At 59.3% G+C, this 24,086-nt stretch overlaps 1 protein-coding gene across 1 annotated transcript; it reads left to right on the top strand.

Annotated features, from left to right (window-relative positions):
• Positions 1-1,512: 1,512 nt before the first annotated feature.
• LOC308043664 (diacylglycerol kinase beta-like) lies at positions 1,513-23,832 on the top strand (the record flags this gene model as incomplete). The annotated part of the gene is made up of 25 exons (XM_080349859.1): positions 1,513-1,579; positions 5,018-5,094; positions 6,222-6,387; positions 6,647-6,709; positions 7,046-7,285; positions 8,201-8,371; positions 8,708-8,757; positions 9,364-9,438; positions 9,542-9,661; positions 10,702-10,819; positions 10,982-11,070; positions 11,500-11,616; positions 11,735-11,833; positions 11,964-12,077; positions 12,153-12,226; positions 12,344-12,418; positions 12,509-12,594; positions 12,806-12,895; positions 13,791-13,951; positions 16,365-16,429; positions 17,794-17,884; positions 21,041-21,242; positions 23,113-23,233; positions 23,323-23,383; positions 23,734-23,832. 25 exons carry the CDS (start codon positions 1,513-1,515, stop codon positions 23,830-23,832), a joined length of 2,691 nt encoding a protein of 896 aa, XP_080205985.1.
• Positions 23,833-24,086: the final 254 nt, after the last annotated feature.

Raw genomic sequence — 24,086 nt, 5'->3', positions numbered from 1 at the left:
GGTCTCCCCAGAGCTTCTCTTCTGCAGCTGAACACCCCAGCTCTCTCAGCCTGTCCCCCAGCAGAGCTGTTCCAGCCTCGTGTCATTCCTGTGGCTCCTCTGGCCCCTCTCCAGCAGGTCCATGTGTGTCCTGTGCTGAGGACAGAGCTGGACCAGCACTGCAGGGGGGCTGCCCTGTGCAGCTGGGCCGGATGAGAAGGTCTATCCCAAGACAGGCTGGGGGGGAAATCCTGAGGATGGTGCCTGTCCCTGCTGCACCCTGTGTGTGACTGTCCCTAGGGACACTGTCTGGGTCGGTGCGGCACTGGGACTCAGCAGCTCGCTGAAATGATGTGCTTGTCTTAATCAAATGCCTTTTCCCATGAATGACACAGTGCTGTGGGCAGCACAGCCAGCCAGCCGCAGGGGTGTGGGTGCTCCCCAAATCCCGTGGCCCTTCCCAGCTCACCCATGCTCTGCTTCCCCCAGTCCCCCAGCTCAGGCTGCTGGAAACAGGGAGCCAGTATTTACCAGAGAGACAGCCTTAAAATCAAAATCAAACTGCTCTCACTTGCTCCTTGCAGAGCAACCACCTTCTTGGGATGCTGCCCTTTCCCCTCATGATGGTTAAGTGAAAAAGCTAATGAATTTTGAAGCCAGCAAATGGATGGGCTGGAGAGAGCCGCTGGCTTGGAGGCTCTCTGACACTTCCCCTGTGGTGCAGGTTTTCCCCTCTTGCCCAATTTGAATGTAGATTTTCATTTATAATGATTCTCGGCGGTGGAGCCAGCTAAAGGTCACCACCAGCTTTGGAGATGGAGGTGTGAGCTGGGAGTTTCCACTCATTCAGATCCCCTGCCTCCAGGCACGGCTTCTTCTCTAATTAATTGTGTCCTTCCTTCTGCTCCTGTCCCGCTGGGTTCCCCTGGAAAACAATGGGGGTAAATAGGATGACAGGCTCCTTTCCCTCCCTGTGGTGTTTCTCTTGCCTCCGTGGAGCCTCATCCTCTGGCTGCTGGGAACTGCGGCTGTTGCGGGTGGCACAGGGGCTGCTCCAGGGACACCGAGCCACAGGGACGGTCACACAGCAAGGGGCTCTCTGTTCCTCCTTGCCCCTCTTTCTGCCAGCCCCCTAGCCCCCCACATCCACCACGGGGGCTCTCCCTGGCTGCAAAAGTGCTCGTGCACCCCATTTCCCAGCTGATGCACCCCCTGTGCCAGCCCCGGTGACCACCAGTGCGCAGCCGTGGCTGGGCCGCCTGTGTGGGCAGGAGCCAGCCCTGCCTGCTGCGGGCAGGGCACTGCTGACCCCCGCCCCTCTTTCTATCCCCTCTGTAGGGAGGAAGGTGTTGAGCGGCTGCTGTGGGGTTGGCTGCCCAGGGGCTCAGCAGGAGGATGCCAGCCTGCCCAGAGCCCCCCGCGCCCCTGGCCGTGCCGATGTGACCGACAGCCGAGCGGGATCTGCGGTGCCCAGCCGGGCACAGGGAGCGCAGCGGCTCGTGGCCCCCCAACGCGGGCCCTGGCCACCCGAAGATGAGCGATGGTGGGTGGATCTCGCTCAGTCCCGCCGAGTTCGCTCAGCTCCAGCAGTACACAGACTGTGAGTACCCTGTGCACCCTCCCGGGACAGGGAGGGGATTTTAAAAGCCCTGTTGACCTGTGCTGAACTGATATCCCACATGTCCTTGGTGTCCTCCTAGGCAACGAGATGATTTCTTAGGTTTTGGATGGAGAGACTGGGAAGGTCCTCAACCCCCAGCACTGGCTGGTGAGGGACAGCAAAAGGGCCCCCGTGCCCACATGCCCAGGAGGATTTCGCTGCTTTGGGGGACGTGCATGTGAGCACAGCTCGGTCCCTCTGAAGGCGGCTGGCTCCCACGTTCATTAGCAAAGTGAAATGCCAGCGAGGAAAGCAGACTGGCTTTTCCCAAACATGCCGAGCTGCTCCGCCGCTCGCCTCGGGCTGCCAACAACACTCTGCGGTAATTTTACTTAGTGCTTTTGCAGAGCGAGCCTCTCCTGCAGCTTCTGGCGAGGAGAGGAGGTTGGTGGCGGGTGCTGCAGAGTCCTGGGGCTGCGAGTAGCTGGAGAGGGAGCCCAGGGGCCCAAAACCAGGTCCTGGAGGTCCTGTGTGCTGGAGAGCAGGTGTGCTGGTTTTGGCAGGTGATGGAGAAGCGGTGCAGCCCAGGCGGGTGCTGAGAGCAGGGCAGGACAGCCCAGCTGGACCTGTGGGACAAAGGGGCAAGGGTGTAAAGTCATTGCTCTGCAGGGTGGCATGGCCCCGGGGCAGGCACGCTCCTCTGGTTGCAACAGGACTGGGGGGCAAAGGGGACCCTGTGAGCCCCCCGAGGCTGCTGATCTTTGTAGGGGTGAGGGGAAGCGTGTGAGGGCTGTCAGCGCGGGGGGCGCAGTGTCCCCATGCCCACAGCTCCCTGCCTCCCGCCAGCAGCACTGCGGGCAGAGGAGTGTGCGAAGCATCACTGTCTGCACCTCATCCTGTCTCTCTGGACAACGCTTTGCTTTCTTGAGTCGCACACCATAAAACACCATCTGTAACACCGAGCTCAGAACACAGACAGCGTCTCCGTTTCATTAGTCAGATTGGGATGAGCGAGGCCGCAGTGCAGGCAGCTGCCTCCTCCCCACAGAGTGGGCAGCTCCTGCCTGGGGGGTCATGCCTGGGGGGTCCCCCTGTATCTCCTCCCCAGCCCTGGGGCCAGGAGCCCCCTCCTTGAGTGCATGCTGGCCTCCCATTGTGCTCTGTGACCCCCAAACCTGTCCCAGCTGTCCCAGACAGCCATGGTACGGTGCTGAGCCCCATCCTGAGCCTCCTGCACAGAGGGCTGGGGGGAGCAGAAGCCAGCACAGCCCCCAGCTTAGAGAGAAGAATTTGGCCATTTTTTACAGGGCTGGTGTGTTCAAGAGCCTTTTAAATGGATATGCCCGGAGATACAAGTCTGAAGGTTAGGGCTGAACGTGCCCTCCCCTGATCTTTTAATCCTTTTTTCCCTTATTTCTCAATTTTGGAAGGACCAGTGTCCCTCCAGACGCTCCACCCCTGAGGACACACAGCCAAGGAAACTCATGGGCCATATACTATTTGTCTGGAAGTTTACGCAAAGCAATACCCTTCTCATTCTCCCTCCTGGCAGCTCCTGGAGACGGCGGGGGCTGCTGAGGGGGAGCCAGCAGGGCAGGAACAGCCACCCAGAGCCCGTGGGGCGGGCCGGGCAGGGACAGCTTTGTGCCCACGTCACAGAATCATTCCAGTTGGAAGAGACTCTTGAGATCAAGTCCAACCATAACCTAACTCCAGCACTAAACCGTGTCCCTAAGAACCTTGTCTATGCAACTTTTCAACTCCTCCAGGGATGGTGACTCCAGCACTGCCCTGGGCAGCCTATTCCAATGCCCCACAGCCCTTTAGGGAAGAAATTGTTCCCAGATCCAACCTCAACCTCCCCTGGCGCAACTTGAGGCCCTTTCCTCTGCTCCTGACGCTTGTTCCTGGGGAGCAGAGCCCGACCCCCCTGGCTCCAAGCTCCTTTCAGGCAGTTCAGAGATCAGAAGGTCTCCCCTCAGCTCCTGTTCTCCAGCTGAACCCCCCAGGTCCCTCAGCTGCTCCCATCACACTTGTGCTCCAGCCCCTCACCAGCTCCGTTCCCTTCTCTCCACTCACTCCAGCACCTCAAGGCCTTTCTTGGTGTGAGGGGCCCAAAACCGCCCCCAAGATTCGCGGTTTGTCCTCCCCAGGTCCCAGCACAGGGACGGTCACTGCCCTGGGCCTGCTGGCCACACCAGTGCTGGTACCAGCCAGGATGCTGGTGGCCTCTTGGCCACCTGGGCACACGCTGGCTCATGTTCATCCGCTGTCATCAACACCCCCAGGTCCTTTTCCTTTCCAGCCGCTCCTCCCCAGCCTGCAGCGTTCATGGGGTTGTTGTGACCCAAGTGCAGGACCCGGAACTTGTCCTCATGCATTTGGCCTCAGCCCATCAATCCAGCCAGTCCAGATCCCTCTGTATGGCCTTCCTACCCTCCAGCAGATCAACACTCCCATCCAATTTGATGTTATCTACAAACTTACTGAGGGTGCACTCGATCCCCTCGTCCAGATCAGTGATAAAGAGATTAAACAGAACTGGCCCCAGTACTCAGCCCTGGGGACACCACTTGTGACCGGCCAACAACTGGATTTGGTCCGTTCACCACAACTCTTTGGGCCTGTCCCTCCAGCCAGTTCTTTATCCATTGCAGATACACCATCCAGGCCATGAACTGCAGCTTCTCCAGGAGATGCTGTGGGATACGGTGTCAAAGGCTTTACTGAAGTCTACATTGCCCACAGAGCAGCCGGCACCAGCACTGCTGCAGAGAATCACAGATGGTTTGGGTTGAAGGGCCCTTCCCAGCTCCCCCAGTGCCCCCCCTGCCATGGGCAGGGACATCTGCACCAGCTCAGGTTGCTCAGAGCCCCGTCCAGCCTGGCCTGGGATGTCTCCAGGGATGGTTCATCCACCACCTCTCTGCCCAACCTGGGCCAGGCTCTCACCACCCTCAGGGGCAAGAATCTCTTCCTCATGTCCAGCCTGGATCTCCCTCCTTTAGTTTAAAACCATCTCCCCTTGTCCTATCACAACAGGCCCTGCTCAAATGTCTGTCCCCATCTTTCTTATGGGCCCCTTTTAAGTCCCGAAAGACCACAATAAGGTCTCCCCGGAGCTTCTCTTCTCCAGCTGAACGCCCCAACTCTCTCTTCCTTGCCCAGCATTGCAGCTTCTCTCTGGCTCTGCATTTATTTTCCTATAGGTAGGAGGAGGAGGAACCATCCAGCTTTACATGTGCGCACTGCCCAGCACTCTGTCCCCCTCTGAAGCAGGAGAGGGAAAGCAGGGCATGGGTGGCCTCTTCCCAGAAGCGAAGGGGACCAGTCATTGTATATCCAGCAGATAAACTCATCTCCACCATCCTGTTGGTGGGCTAACAGCAAAGGGGGCTCAGCAGTGCCCTGCTCAGTGCGATGCCTTTGTCTCCCCAGACTCCACCAAGAAGCTGAAGGATGTCCTGGAGGAGTTCCACGGGGACGGCGTCCTCTCGAGGTACAACCCCGAACAGGTATGGCCCTGTCCCCTCCAGCCTCCCTCATACTACCGGTAGCTTCTGGTCCTCCCAGGACTCCCCCAGCCCAGCTCCCACAATTAAAAGCAAGTGGGAGAAGGCAGGTCTGTCTGTCCGTCCCATGGCTGTGCTCCTGGGACTGAGAAAGGTGTCCCCACAGCTGGGAGCTGTGTCCCCCCTGCTGTCCAGGGGGCCAGCCTTGCTGTGCAGCTATCCCACCCCATCGCAGGGACGTTGCCGTCCCATGTTAGCTGCAGGCTGCCTCGCTGAGAGTCTTTTGGGGCATCACCTTGCCAGGCAGAAGCTGGGAGGGATTTTCTCCCTCTTACCAAAGCAAATGATTTTGCTGTTGCCAGTGCGGGGACAGGGGATGACCCTGTGCCTTCTCGCTCTTGCCAGGGTTGTTTTTTCCAAGTGGTGCTTTCAGAGACCTATTAGTGTGCCAGCAGGACAGAGCCTTTCACAGGGGCTGTAATCACTACAAATGAGGTGAAACATGAAAAAATCCGTGGGCTAAATGCAGTAAGGAGGGGCAGCAAATCTACCCCACTATTCAAGGGCACCACAGGACCCTTGGTCCAGCTGGGGCCACAAAATCTATCGGGAAAGCAATGTCCCAATGTGATGGGGATGCCCAGCGGAGAAGGAGGAGGTGAGGAGACCGCGGAGGACAATAGTGCTCGGGGGCTGGGGGTGGGCTGGAGGGTCCCGCTGCTCCGTGCCCTGCCCCAGGGGAGCAGGAGGCTTTCAGAGCACTGCTTGTTCCACCCCTCTGCCTCCAGCGCCTCCAGCCTCCTTCAGCAGTGCCAGAAGCTCTGTATTTAGTTCCTCCATCATCTGCTAGGAGCTGAGCACCTGGCTCCATCAGACCCTCCTGCCCCCGCCAGCGCCATGCCACCATGTCCCCACTGCTGCCTTGGCTCCTGCTCCGGCTGCCGCTGCTCCATCCCTCTCCTGACACCTTGGCACGGGGCGTTTCTGGCCTCTGGGTCCATTTAGGTGATATCCCACCAGTAGTATTTGGGAAGCTGGTGGTTTTGGGAGCGGACAACTCTGCAGCGGATGAGGGGAGGGCACAGAACCCCCTCCCTGGGCGCCTCCATCACCCTCTGTCCCCTTCCCAGCCCATTGACTATGAGGGCTTTCGCCTCTTCATGAAGACCTACCTGGAGGCAGATGTGCCCGAAGAGCTTTGCCAACACCTCTTCACCTCCTTCAAGCGGAAGATATGCCAGGCCTCCCCTGAGACGCAGCGCCAGAGCCCCGGCGTCCCACAGCTCCATGCCCGCGGTGAGCCAGCCATGTCCCTGCCACCCAGCCAGGCACCGCCTGGCACCACGGCACCTTGGGCTCCCTCCCACACCACCCCACGGGGACCCAGGTTGTGGGGTGGCACCCACAGTGGTCAGCACGCAGCCCAGCTCTGTCCCATCCGATGGACGGGCTGCCGGGGACCCTGTGCAGCTCTGGGGAGGAGAGGGATTTTCCTGGGGCAGGGGATCCATTAGGTGCCATCGCACTGATTCCTCCCTTTCCTCCACACATTCAGTGCCAAAGTCACCCCATGCCAGCGTCTCCATCCTGACTGAGGCGGCCTGTGCCTCTGTCACAGGTGTGAGTGGCCACTGAGCACGTGGTATAAGCCGGAGCAGGGGATGTGTGTCGCCCACCCACCCTCTGCTTCCCTGGCCACCCCGGGGGGATTCCTGGAGACATCCCAGGCCAGGCTGGACGGGACTCTGAGCAACCCGAGCTGGTGGAGATGTCCCTGCTCATGGCAGGGGTGCGACCAGATGAGCTTTGAAAGTCCTTTCAACCCAAACCCTTCCGTAATTCTGTGATCGCAGGGCACGCAGCTGGCACCCAGGCAGGGTGCCTGGAAGAAGAGTCTTGCCGGGCACAGGGACCCTGGTCTCACATTGCCCACGGGGGTGTGTCTGCTTTGCAGGGATCAATGGGAAAACGCTCCTGAGTGCCCTGGGACGACACACTCCTGAGCCCAAGAGCTGCCCCAGCAGAGTGGCTGAGCCGCAGCCGGCGTCCCTCACCCCAGCATCCATCCCCAATGCCTCCCCAAGCTGGTCCAGGTCATCGTCCCAGAAGTCCACCGCTGGCACCCCTTCTGCTCACAACTCCTCAGGCTCTTCCAAGATCTCGTCCGGATCCCTGCTCAGCCCTCAGTCACCAGGTGAGCTTGGCTGGGGCTCCCCGGGGGACACAGGAGTGACAAGCCCTCTAGGTTTTCCCGCACTGTGGGGCCATCCCTTGCCCTGGCAGTGCAACTGCTCAGGTCCCTGGCACAGTGGTGGTGACCTTCCAAACTCAGCGGGTTCCTGGTGCCTTGAGACCTCCACTTTGCAAACCGAAGCCACTGATCCCATCCCGCAGAGCCCCTGCCAGTCAACATCTTAATTACCTGGCAGCAGCTCCAAGCAGCGGAGGGCTGGAGCGGGGACTCACGGCTGCCTCCAGCCCAGCTCCTGCCAGGAGCAGCCATCTGCTGCCGGCACGGGCAGCCACCAGCGTGGGTGTCCTGGCACACCGGCAAGCCGTCCCGCCGCCAGCCGAGCTTCTCGTTCCTTCTGGCTGGGTGCTTGTACCCAGGAGGTCACATCCCCGGGAGGGCACGTCCCTGTTGTTTCCCACTGCTCCTCCCACTCACATCCGCAGTGCCGCAGGTGCTACCGTCTGCATCCTGGGAACTGGCTGGCAGTGTCCAGCCCTGTGTCCCCTTCCCATGTACAGCCCCACTCCTGCAGTGTCCCCCAGCCCTGTGTCCCCTTCCTGTGCCCAGCCCCGCTCCTGCAGTGTCCCCCCAGCCCTGTCCCCTTCCTGTGCCCAGCCCTATGTGCCCTTCCAGTGCCCAGCCCCATTCCTGCAGTGTCCCCCAGCCCTGTCCCCTTCTTGTGCCCAGACCTGTGTCCCCTTCCAGTGCCCAGCCCCACTCCTGCAGTGTCCCCCAGCCCCACATGCTCCATACCTTGCCTGCCCCGCACTGAATGGGTCCCTGTCCCCGAGCTCACATGCTGCCAGCCCTGTGTCCTGGCTGGAGACAACTCTTGCCCTCCCTGTGCATGGCTGCCATCCCTCTCCCCGCCCGCAGGCACAAAGACAGTGGAGAAACGGTTGCCCTTCAGCCTGCGGAAGAGCCACAGCTCTCTGAAAGCTGCCCCGCCACCGCCCCCCACCCCCCTGGCCCAGGTGGTCCATCTGAAGGACATCGTCTGCTACCTGTCCCTGCTGGAGAGGGGACGTGCCGAGGACAAGCTGGAGTGTGAGTGGGACCCTGGGGCCATGGGCTGCTGGTCGGTTGTGTGGAGGGGGGAACCAGTGGCCTCAGGCATTGCCTAGGGGTTTATCCAAGAAGGGGTGTGGGGCTGGACTCTCCTGCTCACTTTTTAATGTTGAAAGGTTAAAACCATTCAGGAAAGTGCTCAGCATTGTCCCTCTGCTCCTGCCTGCCAGAACCTGTGTCCCAGGGGGGCTGGGGCTTCGTTCAGATCACGTCTTGCGGGGCTGAGCAGGCACAACGCTGCTCCTGCCCCCCCGGCAGCCCCAGCAGCGCCAGTGCTGATCTCTGACCCGCAGCCGCCTTCTCTTCTCCCTCCAGTTATGTTTCGCCTCTACGATACTGATGGAAATGGCCTCCTGGACAGCTCGGTAAGCCTTCCCTCGGGAGAGAAAGCCAGGGGGGGCTGGCAGAGACGTGCAGGGTCCTGTCAGGATGCCCGTGCCCTCAGGGAGGTGCTGCAGGCTAAACAGGACGTGGGGAGGGAGGAGGAAGGCAGCAGCATTTGCTGGGACTGTGGAGCTGTGGGATCACTGAGCCCTGCAGCGTCACACAGCAACTCCAGAAAGTCTGCCCACCAGTCATTTTAGCTCTACATCAGATCACGCTGTTTCAGAAAAGGAAAAATCGTGCACAGCATCCCCCTGCCCCCCCAGGGTGTTTTCTCTTTGTCCTTTGGGTATATCCCCCTTGCAACCTGTTGCAAACCAAAACCTGTTTTATCAGAGTGTTTTTTTCCTAGGAAAAACACAATGCTGATTTTCTGGCAGATTTTCAGAGGATAAAACAGCACACAGCACCCACTGACAAGTGGGGTGTCCTGTCCCCCCATGTGGTGGTGGGTCTGGGGCAGCCTTGGGTATGTGGGGACACAGAGCTGAGACATCCCTGGTTGGGGTGTGTGAGGCTGGATGCGCCGCTGGCACCCAAAGCTGTCCCTGAGCGCCCGGGGACAGCTGTTGTCTTTCTGTGCTAAGGAGCTGGATCGGATCATCAACCAGATGGTGCACGTGGCCGAGTACCTGGAGTGGGACTCCACCGAGCTGAAACCCGTGAGTGCCGGGGCTGGGGCAGCCAGGGGGTCACGGGGGCTCTTGGATGGAGAGAGGTTCCTGGGTGGCATCGCCATGCCATTGCGGCTCCTCCCTCCTCCAGATCTTGAAGGCGATGATGGAGGAGATCGACTATGACCACGATGGGACCGTGACGCTGGAGGAGTGGATCCGGGGCGGCATGACCACCATCCCTTTGCTGGTGCTACTGGGGATGGAGACGGTGAGTGCCCGTGTGGGGACCTGGTTTGGTCTCATCCAGCCGCGCTGCCTGCTCCCGGGAGGACGCCTGGGGCTGGTGGGAGGGGAGGGCAGCAGTGGAGGATGGTGATGGAGGGCGTGCAGGGACCATGGGAGGGCACCCAGGGACCATGGGAGGGCACCCTACCCCCAGCAATGGGCCGTGCACCCACTCGACACCAGCCCCAAGCTCCCTGGCGCCTGCAGACATCCGCCCCACCTCTGCTGACCAGCCTTCCCCCCCACATCTCCACAAGCCCCGTTTGAACTGTGGTCATTGCCAGTCACCGTGCCCAGGCAGACTGCGCTCACTTCTTGGGATTGTAGCACACTCTGGTTCAATAAATATTTAATCCAAAAATAAGATGAGCATCTAAAATGCCAGCTCCTCTCCTGGGAAGAGCTTCAAAGAGCAGAAGTGGAGAGGGTTGGGACCCCACCTTGTTTGCCTGTGCTATTTTTTTTTCATCCTTTTGGGCTTTATTTCATTGAGGTGCATCCCTGGCCATCGGCTGATAATCCGCAGGGAAAAATCTGGGCTTTTGCTCCCTGGTGCTCATCCTGGTGTTTGCTCCTCACAGAGGGGTGTGTGGGGGCTGGGGTTCTGGCAGGAAGATTGAAGAAAACAGGGAATTTTCCATGGCCTCAGCAAAGCACTCATGCCTGGACCCAGATGCAAGTGACTTGTTTTGGTCACTGCGTGGTGACGGTTGGCCCGGCCCCATCTGTGAAGTCACCTCCTTCTCGTCAAACACCAGCAGAGCGTCCCCACATCCGAGCCGTGCCGAGGGGCTGTGGGGAGCCAGAGCTGGGTGCCAGGAGCTGGACGTGCCTGGGGAGCAAGGGCCGTGGCGGCAGGGTGCTTGGGGGACACCGGGGAGCAGGGCGAGCCTGTGGTCCTGCTGGGAGCCAACTCCTACAGCCACGCTGGGGGCTTTTACGGGCTGAAAAGGTGAAAAAAGTGGCAAGCTGAGTGGGCTGGGAGCCCTAGTGGAGAAGTGACCCCCCTCTCCTGCCCTGCAGAATGTGAAGGATGATGGGCAACACGCCTGGAGGCTGAAGCACTTCAAGAAACCTGCCTACTGCAACTTCTGCCGCACCATGCTGCTCGGGGTGCGCAAGCAGGGCCTCTGCTGCTCCTGTGAGTCACGGACCCTTGCCAGACCCTCACAGCCCCAGCTCCCAACCCTTCACAGCAGCCCGGGGAGTGAGGACTGGTTGCCGTCGGTGCCTGGAGTGAGTGGGGAGGGGGCAACACCTGTGCTAAGGGTGTGATGCTCACCACTTGCTTCTCTCCTGCCAGTCTGCAAGTACACTGTCCATGAGAGGTGCGTGTCCAAAGAAATCGCCTCCTGCATCAGCACCTACGTGAAATCCAAGAGAAACATGAGTGTGAGTAGGCAGTCATCATGTTTCCTATGGAGCACCCCCAGAGGCAGCACTGCTGGCAGCAGCTGCCCCTTCCACCTCATGCACGGCTCCCCCTCATTTTTTTCCCCTGGGATTTGCCCCTTGGGTCCTGAGCAGCAGCTCGCAGACGTTCCCAGCATCCAGATCTTGGCAGGACAGTGCCTGTTCCCAGCCCCCAGGGACCCACTGGAGCCCTAGCCCTGAGGTTTGCTGCAGCTCCAGGCAAGGGGGACAAGGGTGTCCCCAATGTGCTGCAGGGAGGGCAGGCAGCTGTGGGAGGGGCCGATTTGGATCAGTCAGCATCCCTGCATGACAGACCACCCTCCAAAATCACGGTAGAAGCCCTTAGGGGAGAGGAGATGCCCGCGGATCAGTGGCTGTGCCCGCAGTGCCCTGCTCCGTGCCTTGCAGGTGATGCAGCACACCTGGATCGAGGGCAATTCCCCCGTCAAATGTGACAGGTGCCACAAGAGCATCAAGTGCTACCAGGGCATCACTGGCCTGCACTGCGTCTGGTGCCAAGTCACCGTGAGTATCCAAGCATGGGGGGACCGGGGTGCGCCCCGCGCGGCCAGCCCCAGGGGAGCGGGGCTGACAAATAGCCTGGTGTCCCCTGCCTGACATCCTGTCCTCCTGCCCGCTCCAGCTCCACAACAAATGTGCCTCCCACGTGAAGCCGGAGTGCGACGGGGGCCCGCTGCGGGACCACATCTTGCTACCTTCCTACATCTGTCCCATTGTCCTGGTAAGTGTCCCGTTCCTGCTGGCGGGCAGCCAGGGCCAGGCAGGGGGTCACCGCGGCCAACCTGCCTCCCCCTGCTGCTGGTGCTGCCGGCTTGGGGCAGTGGGTGCATCCACACCTCTGTTCCCCAAAGGACAGGCAGTCCCACTGCCGGAGATCGGAGAGTGACTCCCCTGCCAGCACCAGCCCCGAGGACAACCAGGCCTTCAAGTTCAACTCCACCACGGTGGATGGGCAAGGTCTGCAGGTAGGGTCCCGTGCCGGGCTGCTGTGCCCAGCCCTGCAGCAGCCAGGCATTTGCATCTGTGCTTTCCACCTCCAGATCACCCCTCGGCCCGGGACGCATCCTCTCCTGGTGCTTGTGAACCCCAAGAGCGGAGGACGGCAAGGGGAGCGGTAGGTGGGGTCCTGCCCTGGGGGAGCATCGTCCCCAGAAGGTCGGGGCTGCCCCGGCAGCTCTCCTGGGAGGGACTAGCCCCTGCAGCATCATCCCTCACTCTTCTTGCTCCCCAGAGTCCTTCGGAAATTTCACTACCTGCTCAACCCACGCCAAGTGTACAACCTGGACCGCGGCGGGCCCGCGCCGGGGTATGGAGATGCTGCGGCTGATCCTCTGCCCCCTCTCGCCGACCGCTGCTCTCCCCCGCATCACCCCTTGTCTCTCCTGGCTTTCTCCAGGCTGAGCTTCTTTCGGGACACTCCGGATTTCCGCATCCTGGCTTGCGGAGGGGACGGCACGGTGGGCTGGATCCTGGACTGCATAGGTGAGGGAGGGGTGGCCACGCTTCCACAGAGCATCGTGCACCCGCGTCATCGGCAGTCAGCGATGGGGTCCCAATATTCCCCAGTGAGAGCAGGGTCAACAACATCACTGTCAGGGTCCTCTCACCTGGGGTGCCAGCCGAAGGGGGACATGGAGAGAAGCGGACAATGAGCCCTTGCAGCCCCAAACCTCTCTTTCCCGTTGCATTACAGACAAGGCCAACTTGGTGAAGCACCCACCGGTGGCTGTCCTGCCCCTGGGAACAGGCAACGACCTGGCCCGGTGCCTGCGCTGGGGAGGAGGTGAGGCCAGGCGAGCATCGCCCGGGGTAGCCAGCCTGTGGGGACCAGCAGGTGCAGCTGGGTGGGTGCTGTCCCGGGGGAGCGAGGGAGGGATCCCAGGACGAGGGACGGGGCTACATCTCAGCTCTGGTGCCTCCTGATGGGGCCTCTACCCCCTTCCAGCTCTGGGTCCTCAGCACAGGACACACATGGACCTGCTGGAGAGGGGCCAGAGGAGCCCCAGGAATGACCCGAGGCTGGAACAGCTCTGCTGGGGACAGGCTGAGAGAGCTGGGGTGTTCAGCTGCAGAAGAGAAGCTCCAGGAGACCTTAGTGTGGCCTTTCCATACTTAAAAGGGGCCCACAAGAAAGATGGGGACAGACTTCTTAGCAGGGTCTGTTGAGCTAGGACAAGGGAAGATGGTTTTAAATTAAAGGAGGGGAGATACAGGCCAGACATGAGGAAGGAATTGTTGTCCCTGAGGGTGGTGAGAGCCTGGCCCAGGTTGGCCAGAGAGGTGGTGGATGAACCATCCCTGGAGACATCCCAGGCCAGGCTGGACGGGGCTCTGAGCACCCTGAGCTGGTGCAGATGTCCCTGCTCATGGCAGGGGGGGCACTGGATGATCTTTAAGGTCTCTTCCAACCCAAACTATTCTATGATTCCAAAAAAGCAGCTGCTGCTTTCTAAACCTCCGTCAGCCAGGTCCTGCCCAACAACGTGTTACACCTGGGAGAGCTGTGCCATTAGCTGAAATCTCTGCCACTGCTGCAAGGACAAGCCAGGCATCTCACTGGTGACCCTGGGCTGCGCCAGCTGCTCAGCACCCAGCTGCCTCCATCGCCACGTGACATGGCTGTGCTCCTCTTCCTCCTCCATCATCCTTCTCAGACGCTCGCCTGCTTTTCCCTACAGGCTATGAAGGAGGCAACCTGATGAAGGTCCTGAAAGACATTGAGCACAGCACAGAGGTGATGCTGGACCGCTGGCAGATAGATGTTGTTCCCAGTGACAGAGAGGCCAACGGAGACCCTGTCCCATCCACCATCATCAACAACTACTTCTCCATTGGGGTGGTGAGTGCTGCGGGGCAGGGATGGGTCCTGGGGACAGCCTAGAGCACAGCACGCACAGCACAGCGCTAGTAGAGTCTTAGAACTGCAGAATCATTTTGGTTGGAGGAGACCTGAAACTCACAGAGTCAAACTGTTCCCCACCCCTGGCACTACCCCATGTCCCTGAGAACCTCATGTCCGTCTGTCCAGCCCTCCAGGGATGGTGACTCCAGCACTGCTCTGGGCAGCCTGTTCCAATGCCCCACAGCCCTTTGGGGAAGAAATTGTTCCCAATACCCAGTTTAAACCTTCCTTGGTGCAACTTGAGGTCATTTAGTAAGTGGTACGCAGAGCATGCTGTACCCACCGGAGCCACAGAGGGAAGAGCTGGGAAGCCAGCGGGGCGCAGGAGCTGTGTCCAGGGTTTGCAGTCCAGCCGCAGCCCCAGACCATGCACAGCAGGGGATTCCCGGGGACGTTTCTGCTCAGCCGCTGGGAAATGCCTCAGCTGCCGTGAAGCTGCTGCAGCAATCCAGCCCGGCGGGTGCGCTCCAGGGGTGCCAGCCCCCACTGCTTCCCCCATCTCCTCCTAGAGTCAGCTTTAGCCCTCTGCTGAGCCAGCCCCGAGTTAGTTCCCAGGAGCAGGGGCTGGTTCCTTGTGACGTTTCTTGGAGATGATAATAAACTTTCTAAATGTTTAGTCAAAATCGACATTTCAGCTTGAATCTCCCAGTCCAGGGACTCTCCCTCCTCACTCTTACTTGCTCATATTCTCAACCTCCCTCCATCTCCTGGCATTGTCTCTCTGGTTTTATTGTCATTTGTAATGGCAGCACTTAAATGCATAAACAGGCATGGACTCTCTCTCTTCCCAGCTGGGAACGTTACAAAAGCAACCATGTGAGGACCTTAAACAGGGATGAGGGAGGTCCCAGGGACGGGTTGAGATCTGCTGGACATGCTGTCCAAAGCCTTTGCTGAGATGGCAGCCATTGGCGAAGCCCGTCTTTGGTGCTTGGACCTGCGTTCCCCCAGGTTTTCCTAACGCAGGGAAGTCAGGGAGCCTGGGAGGATGTCAGCCCTGTGCCATACGGGCTTTCCCCAGCACTGAGGGTCGATCCTGGCAGCAGCAGGGCTTTGGGGGAATGGCGAAGTAGAAAGTACTTCTCTACCTGTGGGCTTGCAGCATAGAGTCATAGAACAGAACAATAGAATAGTTTGGGTTGGAAGGGACCTTAAAGACCACCCAATGCCCTTCCTGCCATGAGCAGGGACATCTTTACCAGCTCAGGTTGCTCAGAGCCCCGTCCAGCCTGGCCTGGGATGTCTCCAGGGATGGTTCATCCACCACCTCTCTGGCCAACCTGGGACAGGCTCTCACCACTCTCAGGGACAACAATTCCTTCCTCATGTCCAGTCTGAATCTCCCTCCTTTAGTTTAAAACCATCACCCCTTGTCCTATCACAACAGGCCCTGCTGAAAAGTCTGTCCCCATCTTTCTAATTGGCCCCTTTTAAGTCCGGAAAGGCCGCACTAAGGTCTCCCCAGAGCTTCTCTTCTTCAGCTCAACACCCCAACTCTCTCTGCCTGTCCTCATAGCAAAGGTGCATCAGCCCTCAGATCATCTTCATGGCCTCCTCTGGACTTGTTCTAACAGGTCCATGTCCCTCTTACTTTGAGGGCTCCAGAGCTGGGGGCAGCACTGCAGGTGGAGTCTCACCAGAATTCCCCTGCCCCGGCCCGCTGGCCATGCTGCTGGTGACGCAGCCCAGGACATGGGTGATTTCTGGGGTGTGAGTGCATGTTGCCAGCTCGTGTTGAGCTTTTCATCAACCAACACTCCCAAGTCCTTCTCCTCAGGGCTGCTCTCAACCCATCCTCTGCCCAGGCTGGGTCTGTGGTTGGGATTGTCCACCCACGGCTGGGGCCTGTGGTCCCACCACGGCATGCTTCTAATTTCACATCAGCTCCTGCTAATGCCAGGGGATGTCACCTCGGGCGGCATTTGGTGACAGCTTCCCAGTCGGGCTCAAACAACCCTCCACCCCGCATGGCAGGCGTTGTGATGAGGCTCAGGAGAGCTGCACCCCTACCAGAGAGCTGTCGGGGTGGAGTGTGTCCCCAGAGCCCCGCTGTGGCCCTTCCTCCTTCTCCCAGCATCACCTCCACAGAGCCCCTGCGATGAGGGAAGGCAGCCAAGTGCACTAATTACGTCTCACTTAACAAGCCCATTCAGCGCTTTGTAAGCAGCCTGGCTGAGGGTGGCTCCGTCACCTCGGCGTGGTCTCTGTGCTGTGCTCCTGACCCCCAGGGGCTGCCAGTGAGGGCCAAGAGCTGAGCCCCCATACCCTGGCACATGTCCTTGGGGCACAGAGAGGGGGTTTCTATGTCCCTGCTGCGTCACTGACCTCTCCGCTCTCCCCCTCCTTACAGGACGCCTCCATCGCCCACCGCTTCCACGTCATGCGAGAAAAGCACCCTGAGAAATTCAACAGCAGGTGAGGGCTGCTTGTGGTCACCCCGAAAGCTGGATGCAGAGGGGGTGTCCTGCTGCCACCATGCACCGCGCCAAGGGGACGTGCCGGATCCTGTCCCTCTCCCCGCAGGACAGCCCCGAGGAGGTGGCCTGGTGTTCAGCCAACCTTAGGGGACAGGCAGGGGACACGCAGGGCATGGCTGGCAGCAGGGGCCAGGCACAGCAGGGCTCTGGGTGCCCCTTCAGGCCCCAGGCAGCATGGCAGGCTGCTCGTACTTGGCCACGCACCCAATTATGTTCATTCATGCTTTATAATCAACACAGAATTCCAGGACGGGCAGGAGCGGGCAGGACAGCGATGGCAGGGCAGGCAGCAGGTCGCAGCTCGCTCCTGCTGTGCTCAGAGCATGTGGAAATGGTGTAACAGCAGCAGGAGCCGTGGCTTGCGACCTCTCGTCCCCATGTTCAGAAAAACCCCAAATGGACCCAAGTGTCCAGCACTGCTCTGGAAACTCATCTCCCCTCAGCTGGAAGCTGCCCCTGGAAGGGCAGCACAGCGGCGGGTGCAGGGGATGAGCAGCGGTCACCGGCCTGGCTACCGGGAGGACGCGAGGCAGGGTGCTGAGGTGACGACCCCTCCCTGGAGTCCCCCATTCCTGACAGCCCCATTGAGAGGTGACAGCTTTGCACCCGATTCTGTGCTGAGGAACCTCCCATGCCGCATCCTTCCCCTCGCGGATGTCAGAGCCACCCGAGCCACCCCTGTCTCAGAGCTGTGACACCAGTGGGCCCCGCACAGGATGGCTCATGTCTCCATCAACGACTCGTGTTGCCATTGCAATCTGGAATCTTGTGTCCAGTGGTGGCCCCTCAGTTCCAACAGGACAGGGAACTGCTGCAGAGAGTCTAGCGCAGCCACCAAGGTGCTGAAGGGAGTGGAGCATCTCCCGTGTGAGGAAAGGCTGAGGGAGCTGGGGCTCTGGAGCTGGACAAGAGGAGACTGAGGGGGGACTCATTCCTGGGGATCAATATGGAAAGGGGGAGTGTCAGGAGGATGGAGCCAGGCTCTTCTGGGTGACAACCAGTGACAGGACAAGGGGCAATGGGTGCAAACTGGAACACAGGAGGTTCTGCTTAAAGAGGAGAAGCAACTTGTTGGGGGTGAGGGTGGCAGAGCCTGGCCCAGGCTGCCCAGGGGGGTTGTGGAGTCTCCTTCTGTGCAGACATTTCAACCCGCCTGGACACCTTCCTGTGTAACCTCATCTGGGTGTTCCTGCTCCATGGGGGGATTGCACTGGATGAGCTTTCCAGGGCCCTTCCAGTCCCTGACATTCTTGGACCCTGTATAATCCCGAGCGGGATGCTAATTGCAGCTCTCTGTCCCAGGATGAAGAACAAACTGTGGTACTTCGAATTTGGGACATCGGAGACCTTTGCGGCCACCTGCAAGAAGCTCCATGACTACGTGGAGGTGGAGGTGGGTTTCCCAGCATGGTCCCTGGCTCTAGCCTCAGCACAAAGGCTTTTTGGGAGATGTCACCCGTGGGTGACAGACAGGGCTGTTCGGGCAGAGGGTGCCAGGGCAGCGTTGACCCCTCGCGGCAGGCACAGGAAACGATGGCTGGCAGGACCTGCTCTTGCTGCAAAGCCAGCCAGCTGCATGCAGAATAATAGCCCTGTATTTCCCCCCCTTTCCAGCTGTATTCGAGAGCGTGCCTGGAATATTCTCTGTGTAAACTCTGTGGCTGCTCCCAGTCCTCCTTGGATGACATGGAAACAGCCTTTAATTAGAGTGGGGAGGAGGGCCCATGGTTGCTAAGAGCACTGTCATTTCTCCGCTGGTGCTGGGGGGGTTTGGGGCTTCGCTGTAAACTTCCACCTCTCCTTATCACTTGATAAAGGAGCCTTTGATAACTGAGGCTGGAGGATGAGGGGAAAAACCCAGCACTTGCTGCAAAGGGCCAACGTGAGTCAGAGCAGGCGGTGGGCACAGGGCGGCAGGCAGAGAGCACGGGCAAAGTCCGTGTCTGCGGGGCTGGATGCTGCCAGAGATGGGTGCGAGTTGCCGCGTTGGCAGGAAAGCGTTAATCCCGCAGTATTTGAAGTTGAAAGCGCCAGCCTGTCCTCCCTCCGGCTCCCAGGCAACTGTCAGCCTTGCAGAGAAATGGCAGGTTTGTTTTGGAAATTGGCACTCGTTCCCCTCCAGCTCCTGGAAATGAATTTGCTTTTTTTCCCCCAGCTGCAAATTTCTAACTTCCAGCAGCGCTGCCAGCGCGCCGTCAGCTGCCCCTGCTCAAAGAGCCCATTGTAGCTCGCTGGCTCGCTCAGCGAGGAGGGGGAGAAATCAGTCCCTGCACCCATGTGCGTGGGCAACCATGGTCCTGCCCGCCCCCTGTGTCCTCAGGCAGGAGCCAGCCAGCATCCCCTGAAATCCTGCAGCCCAGGCAGCCACCGCACTCCTGTCCCACTGCGACCGGGTCGGTACCCGCTGCCTTGCAGGCTGGCAGGGGAGATGCAGCTGGCAGGGGAGATGCAGTGGGTAGGGAGATGCAGCGGGCAGGGGAGATGCAGTGGGTAGGGAGATGCAGTGGGCAGGGGAGATGCAGGAGGCAGGGGAGATGCAGTGGGCAGGGGAGATGCAGCGGGCAGGGGAGATGCAGTGGGTAGGGGAGATGCAGTGGCTAGGGAGATGCAGTGGCTAGGGGAGATGCAGCGGGCAGGGGAGATGCAGTGGCTAGGGGAGATGCAGTGGCTAGGGAGATGCAGTGGCTAGGGGAGATGCAGTGGCTAGGGAGATGCAGTGGGTAGGGGAGATGCAGTGGGTAGGGAGATGCAGTGGTCAGGGGAGATGCAGTGGGTAGGGGAGATGCAGTGGGTAGGGAGATGCAGTGGGTAGGGGAGATGCAGTGGGTAGGGGAGATGCAGCGGGTAGGGAGATGCAGTGGGTAGGGGAGATGCAGTGGGTAGGGAGATGCAGTGGTCAGGGGAGATGCAGTGGGTAGGGGAGATGCAGCGGGTAGGGGAGATGCAGTGGGTAGGGAGATGCAGTGGGCAGGGGAGATGCAGTGGGCAGGGGAGATGCAGGAGGCAGGAGAGATGCAGGAGGCAGGGGAGATGCAGTGGGCAGGGGAGATGCAGTGGGCAGGGGAGATGCAGGAGGCAGGAATGATGCCTGCGATCGGGGGCGATGCTCAGCTTGGCCGGGCATGGGATGTGTGGTCCATCCCACGAAGGAATCAGAGCCCTCTCACTTGGTACCCACTGCTCAGACTGTTAGGGTTTTTTCTCCTCCTACAAATATCTTTAAAATGTATTGAGAAATAAGGGATTTACATCCTTCACAAGCCTTGGAGAGGCAGCTCTTCACTCACAAACAAGCAGACTCCTGCCTTTTGCTTTCAACACAAGGCTGAAAATACAATCTTGGGGCATCAGGGGAGGCAGAGCAGATCTGAACATAAGAGACATTTTGCTCATTTAATGCTCAGGGCATTAAAAATAAGCTCAAGACCTTCCCTCTCTGCTAGAGGAAAGCAACTGAAATCAAAGCAGCGCTGGGGGTTCATCGACACATTTGCGTTCCTCTTGGCAAAGCAAAAGAGGGCAGAAATGCCATCGCATCCCTGAAATGCAAGGAAAAAAATGTGCTGGTATTTGCCGAAATGTAGTGTGGCAGATAGAGAACAGATGCGGAAAGGGATGTCCAAATGCTCTAGAGAAAACCCATTCCAATGGATTTTGGGTTTGAATGGGCTGGAGAGTTATCTAGAAAGAGGATCCAGCCTTGTCTGGGCAGCATGAGAGGGAGGAGACCTCAAGTTAAGAAATGCATTTCCATGGCTGCTGCTTCCAGTCCTGTGGGAAAGCCGCAGACAAGAGATGTTCTACCTTTTACAGGGAATTTTCAGCAGGAACTGTCCCGCTCTACAGCAGCAAAGCCCAGGATACCAGTCCTGTGTGCTGGCTTGTGGTTTTCCCTCCCAAAACTGACATTTTTTCCTCTGACAACTTTCCTGTCATTTCCTTCCAGCCTCATTTCCAAATTGTAGTTGAAGACAAACTATTTCGAGTTAGGTTGTGGGCAGACAAACTTCTGGAGTTTTTGAAGTCAATTTGAACAAGGGGAGGTGGGGAAGCATGTGCTGGGGGAACGTGGCTGGAGGTCGCTCTGGGGCCGAGGTGGGATTGCATCCTCTTCAGGGTCACATCACTGAGCCTGGTGAGGTTTTATGTGCTCTCATAGGAAATTTGTTTTTCGAAACTGCCATCTCAGATATGTAGTAAAACCCATATTGTGACAGTGGGGAAAGCAGCACAAGGAACAGAATCATAGAATCATCTTGGTTGGAAGAGAAAGCGGAGGTGCTGGTTGGCAGCCCTAGAAAAGCAAAGTCAGGAGGGGTCGGTGTTTGTTTGCACCCCCAGGCCTTAGGTGCCTGTGCCACCCTGGGGCAGGTTTGCTCTGGGGACTGACCCTGCTGGGGACTCTTTCGGTGGGCAGAGGAGACTGGGTACACCACGGCGCTGGGGAAATGGTGATGGGCACACGGTGCTGGGGACATGGTGCTGGGCACCCTGCACCGGGCACCAGCTGTCTCTGCCCATTGCCTGACACTGCCCATGTGCCCGGCAGTGCGACGGGACCCTGCTCGACCTGAGCAATGCATCCCTGGAGGGCATCGCCGTCCTCAACATCCCCAGCATGTACGGTGGTTCCAACCTCTGGGGCGAGACCAAGAAGCAGCGCGGTTACAACCGCCTGGGCAAGAAAGCGCCGGAGAAGCTGCCCGCCACGGTGGTCACCGACGCCAAGGAGCTCAAGTTCTGCGTGCAGGGTGAGCAGGGTTTGGGGGAGGCAGCGGGGTTCGCACGGGGAGGTGACGGCTCGGGGGGTGCCTGTCTGGTGCCAGTGGGGCTGGCTGCCACAGAGGAGGAGCTGGAAGCAAAGCTGCAGAGCTGGCACCGATGGCATTTGGGAGCATTCTCCCCAACTCCTCACAGCACTGCCAGCCTGGCGGGGGGGTCGGGAACAGCAAGACACCTGCGCTGTGCTCCGGCCATCATCTCACACCTGCTGCTGCGGCCACCAGTGCTGTCCCCACAGACTCACAGAATGTCAGGGGTTGGAAGGGCCCTGGAAAGCTCATCCAGTGCAATCCCCCCATGGAGCAGGAACATCCAGATGAGGTTACACAGGAAGGTGTCCAGGCAGGTTGGAATGTCTGCACAGAAGGAGACTCCACAACCTCCCTGGGCAGCCTGGGCCAGGCTCTGCCACCCTCACCCCCAACAAGTTGCTTCTCGTACTTCAGTGGAACCTCTTGTGTTCCAGTTTGTACCATTGCCCCTTGTCCTGTCACTGGTTGTCACCCAGAAGAGCCTGGCTCCATCCTCCTGACACTCCCCCTTTCCATATTGATCCCCAGGAATGAGTCCTCCCTCAGTCTCCTCTTGTCCAGCTCCAGAGCCCCAGCTCCCTCAGCCTTTCCTCACCCGGGAGATGCTCCACTCCCTTCAGCATCTTGGTGGCTTGGGCAGAGACAGGGCACTGACACCCCAAAGTGCTGGTGGGGTTCCCCAACAGAGAGCAAGGCATTGGAAAACGGGTAGTAAAATAGGCCCAAGTGCCCGGATTTTCCACCTCCCGCAGCCTAGGGCTGGGGTGGGAAACAGCCACGGTGCCACCAGCCATGCCAGGCTGTCACCAGCTGTCCCTCCCCAGGTGAAACCAGCAGGGAGCAGGGCAGAGGAAAAGCCAGTTCTAAAGGTGGCAAGAGGCCGTGGGGTCTGTCCCCTGGGCACATCTCCACTTGTGCATGGGTGGGGTGCTTCTCTGGTGGGGGTTTCCACTAGGGTGAAAGAGTATCCTGAAAGGAGTGAGAGATGGAGTGAGTCGTGCTGGCTCCGGGAGCCTTTGCAGGTGTCCCAGAAGAGCAGGAGGAGCTGGCAAAAGGGGTGATGTCCTAGGATTTGAGGAGATCCCTCCCAGGGAGGGTTTCCCCTGTGCATCCCAGCTCCCAGGTGCCACATGGTTCTGCCACCGTTTCATGCAACACCACAAACAAGTGGCCAAAGGGCTGGTGAGGATCTGAGCTGCCACTCTGCAGACACGTAGCACCGGGCAGTTTTGGACCAGGAGTATTTTTGCTTCAGGGATTTTGAACAGTGGCATTGGGCAGTGTCCAAACACTGGGGACAATGGGACATGTCCCCAAGGTGCCAGCAACCCGGCTGCCCTGCAGGGCACCCAGCAGCCCCAGTGCACTGGCCCTGATGTTTTGGATGCTGGTGGAAGGCACAGCATCTCTGGGGATGGGGGAACCAAATCGGATTCCTTTCTCTTGCCTGGAGTAAAGGAGTCTGAGGGGAGACCTCGCTCTCTAAAACTACTTGAAAGGAGGCTGTAGCATGGAGGGTGTTGGTCTGTTCTCCCAAGTAGCGAGCACCAGGAGCAGAGGAAACGGCCTCAAGTTGTGCCAGGGGAGGTTGAGGTTGGATGTGGGGAACAATTTGTTCCCCAAAGGGCTGTGGGGCATTGGAACAGGCTGCCCGGGGCAGTGATGGAGTCACCATCCCTGGAGGGTTGGACAGACGGACATGAGGTTCTCAGGACATGGGGCAGTGCTAGGGCTGGGGGAATGGTTGGACTCGATGGGCTTGAGGGGCTTTTCCAACCAAAATTATGATTCTATGATTCTCTTGCAGACCTCAGTGACCAACTCCTGGAGGTGGTGGGTCTGGAGGGCGCGATGGAGATGGGGCAGATCTACACGGGGCTGAAGAGCGCTGGGAAGAGACTTGCGCAGTGTTCATCCGTCACCATCAGGTATTTGTCCCTGTCCTGGCTGAGTGCCCGACCGATGGCCACAGCTGGTGTCTGTGTCACCCTGCGCTCCCTCTCTTTGTGCCTTGCAGGACATCCAAGCTGCTGCCCATGCAGGTGGATGGGGAGCCCTGGATGCAGCCGGCCTGCACCGTGAGTCCCCAGGGCGGGTACAGCCCTGCAGCGGGGCAGGCAGGGCCCTGGGGACAGGGACACGCTCATATTTTGTCGGGTGGGTGGGGGCAGTGGGGTCCCCCAGCAGCTGGCAGGCAGCTTGCCCAGAGCAGGAATCCTCTGCCTGTCCCAGCGCCGCCTGGATGGGCTTGCGGGGCTGTTCCTCCCGTGCAGCACAGCATTTAGCACCCCGGTCTGCGGGGAGGCAGCTCCTCGCCCAGGGCTGAGCTGCTCCCCACTTGCTCGGGTTGCTTCCAGGCTGGGGAATGCCTGGGAGGGCTCAGAGCCCAGCAGCTCCTTGCTGAGCTGGGGTTTTCACTTCTTTTTAGGTCAGAATTACACATAAAAGCCAAGTGCCAATGCTGCTGGGCCCCCCACAGAAGAGCAGCTTCTTTTTCCTGAAGAGGAGAAACCGAACTCGAGATTAAGCACCGTGCAAGGAGCCCAGAGGCACCCAGCACCCTGTCCCTTTGCAGAGGGTCCCCAAAGCCCTCAGTGGGGAGAAAAAACACCCCCCAAGCCCGGCAGGGACGATTTGTCCTGGGAAGGTCTTAGAGGCTCCTTCCCAACCACTGCAAGCATCTTCTCCAGCCGGGATGGCAGCGTTGGGCGAAGGCAGGCTGACACACAGGGAACCATTTGCTGGAGCAGAGCTAGGACTACTGTTTTTTTCCCCTTTATT

This window comes from Nesoenas mayeri, assembly GCF_963082525.1.
Source record: "Nesoenas mayeri genome assembly, chromosome: 9".
Taxonomy (NCBI): domain Eukaryota; kingdom Metazoa; phylum Chordata; class Aves; order Columbiformes; family Columbidae; genus Nesoenas; species Nesoenas mayeri.
This window is presented reverse-complemented; position numbering and strand designations above follow the sequence as displayed.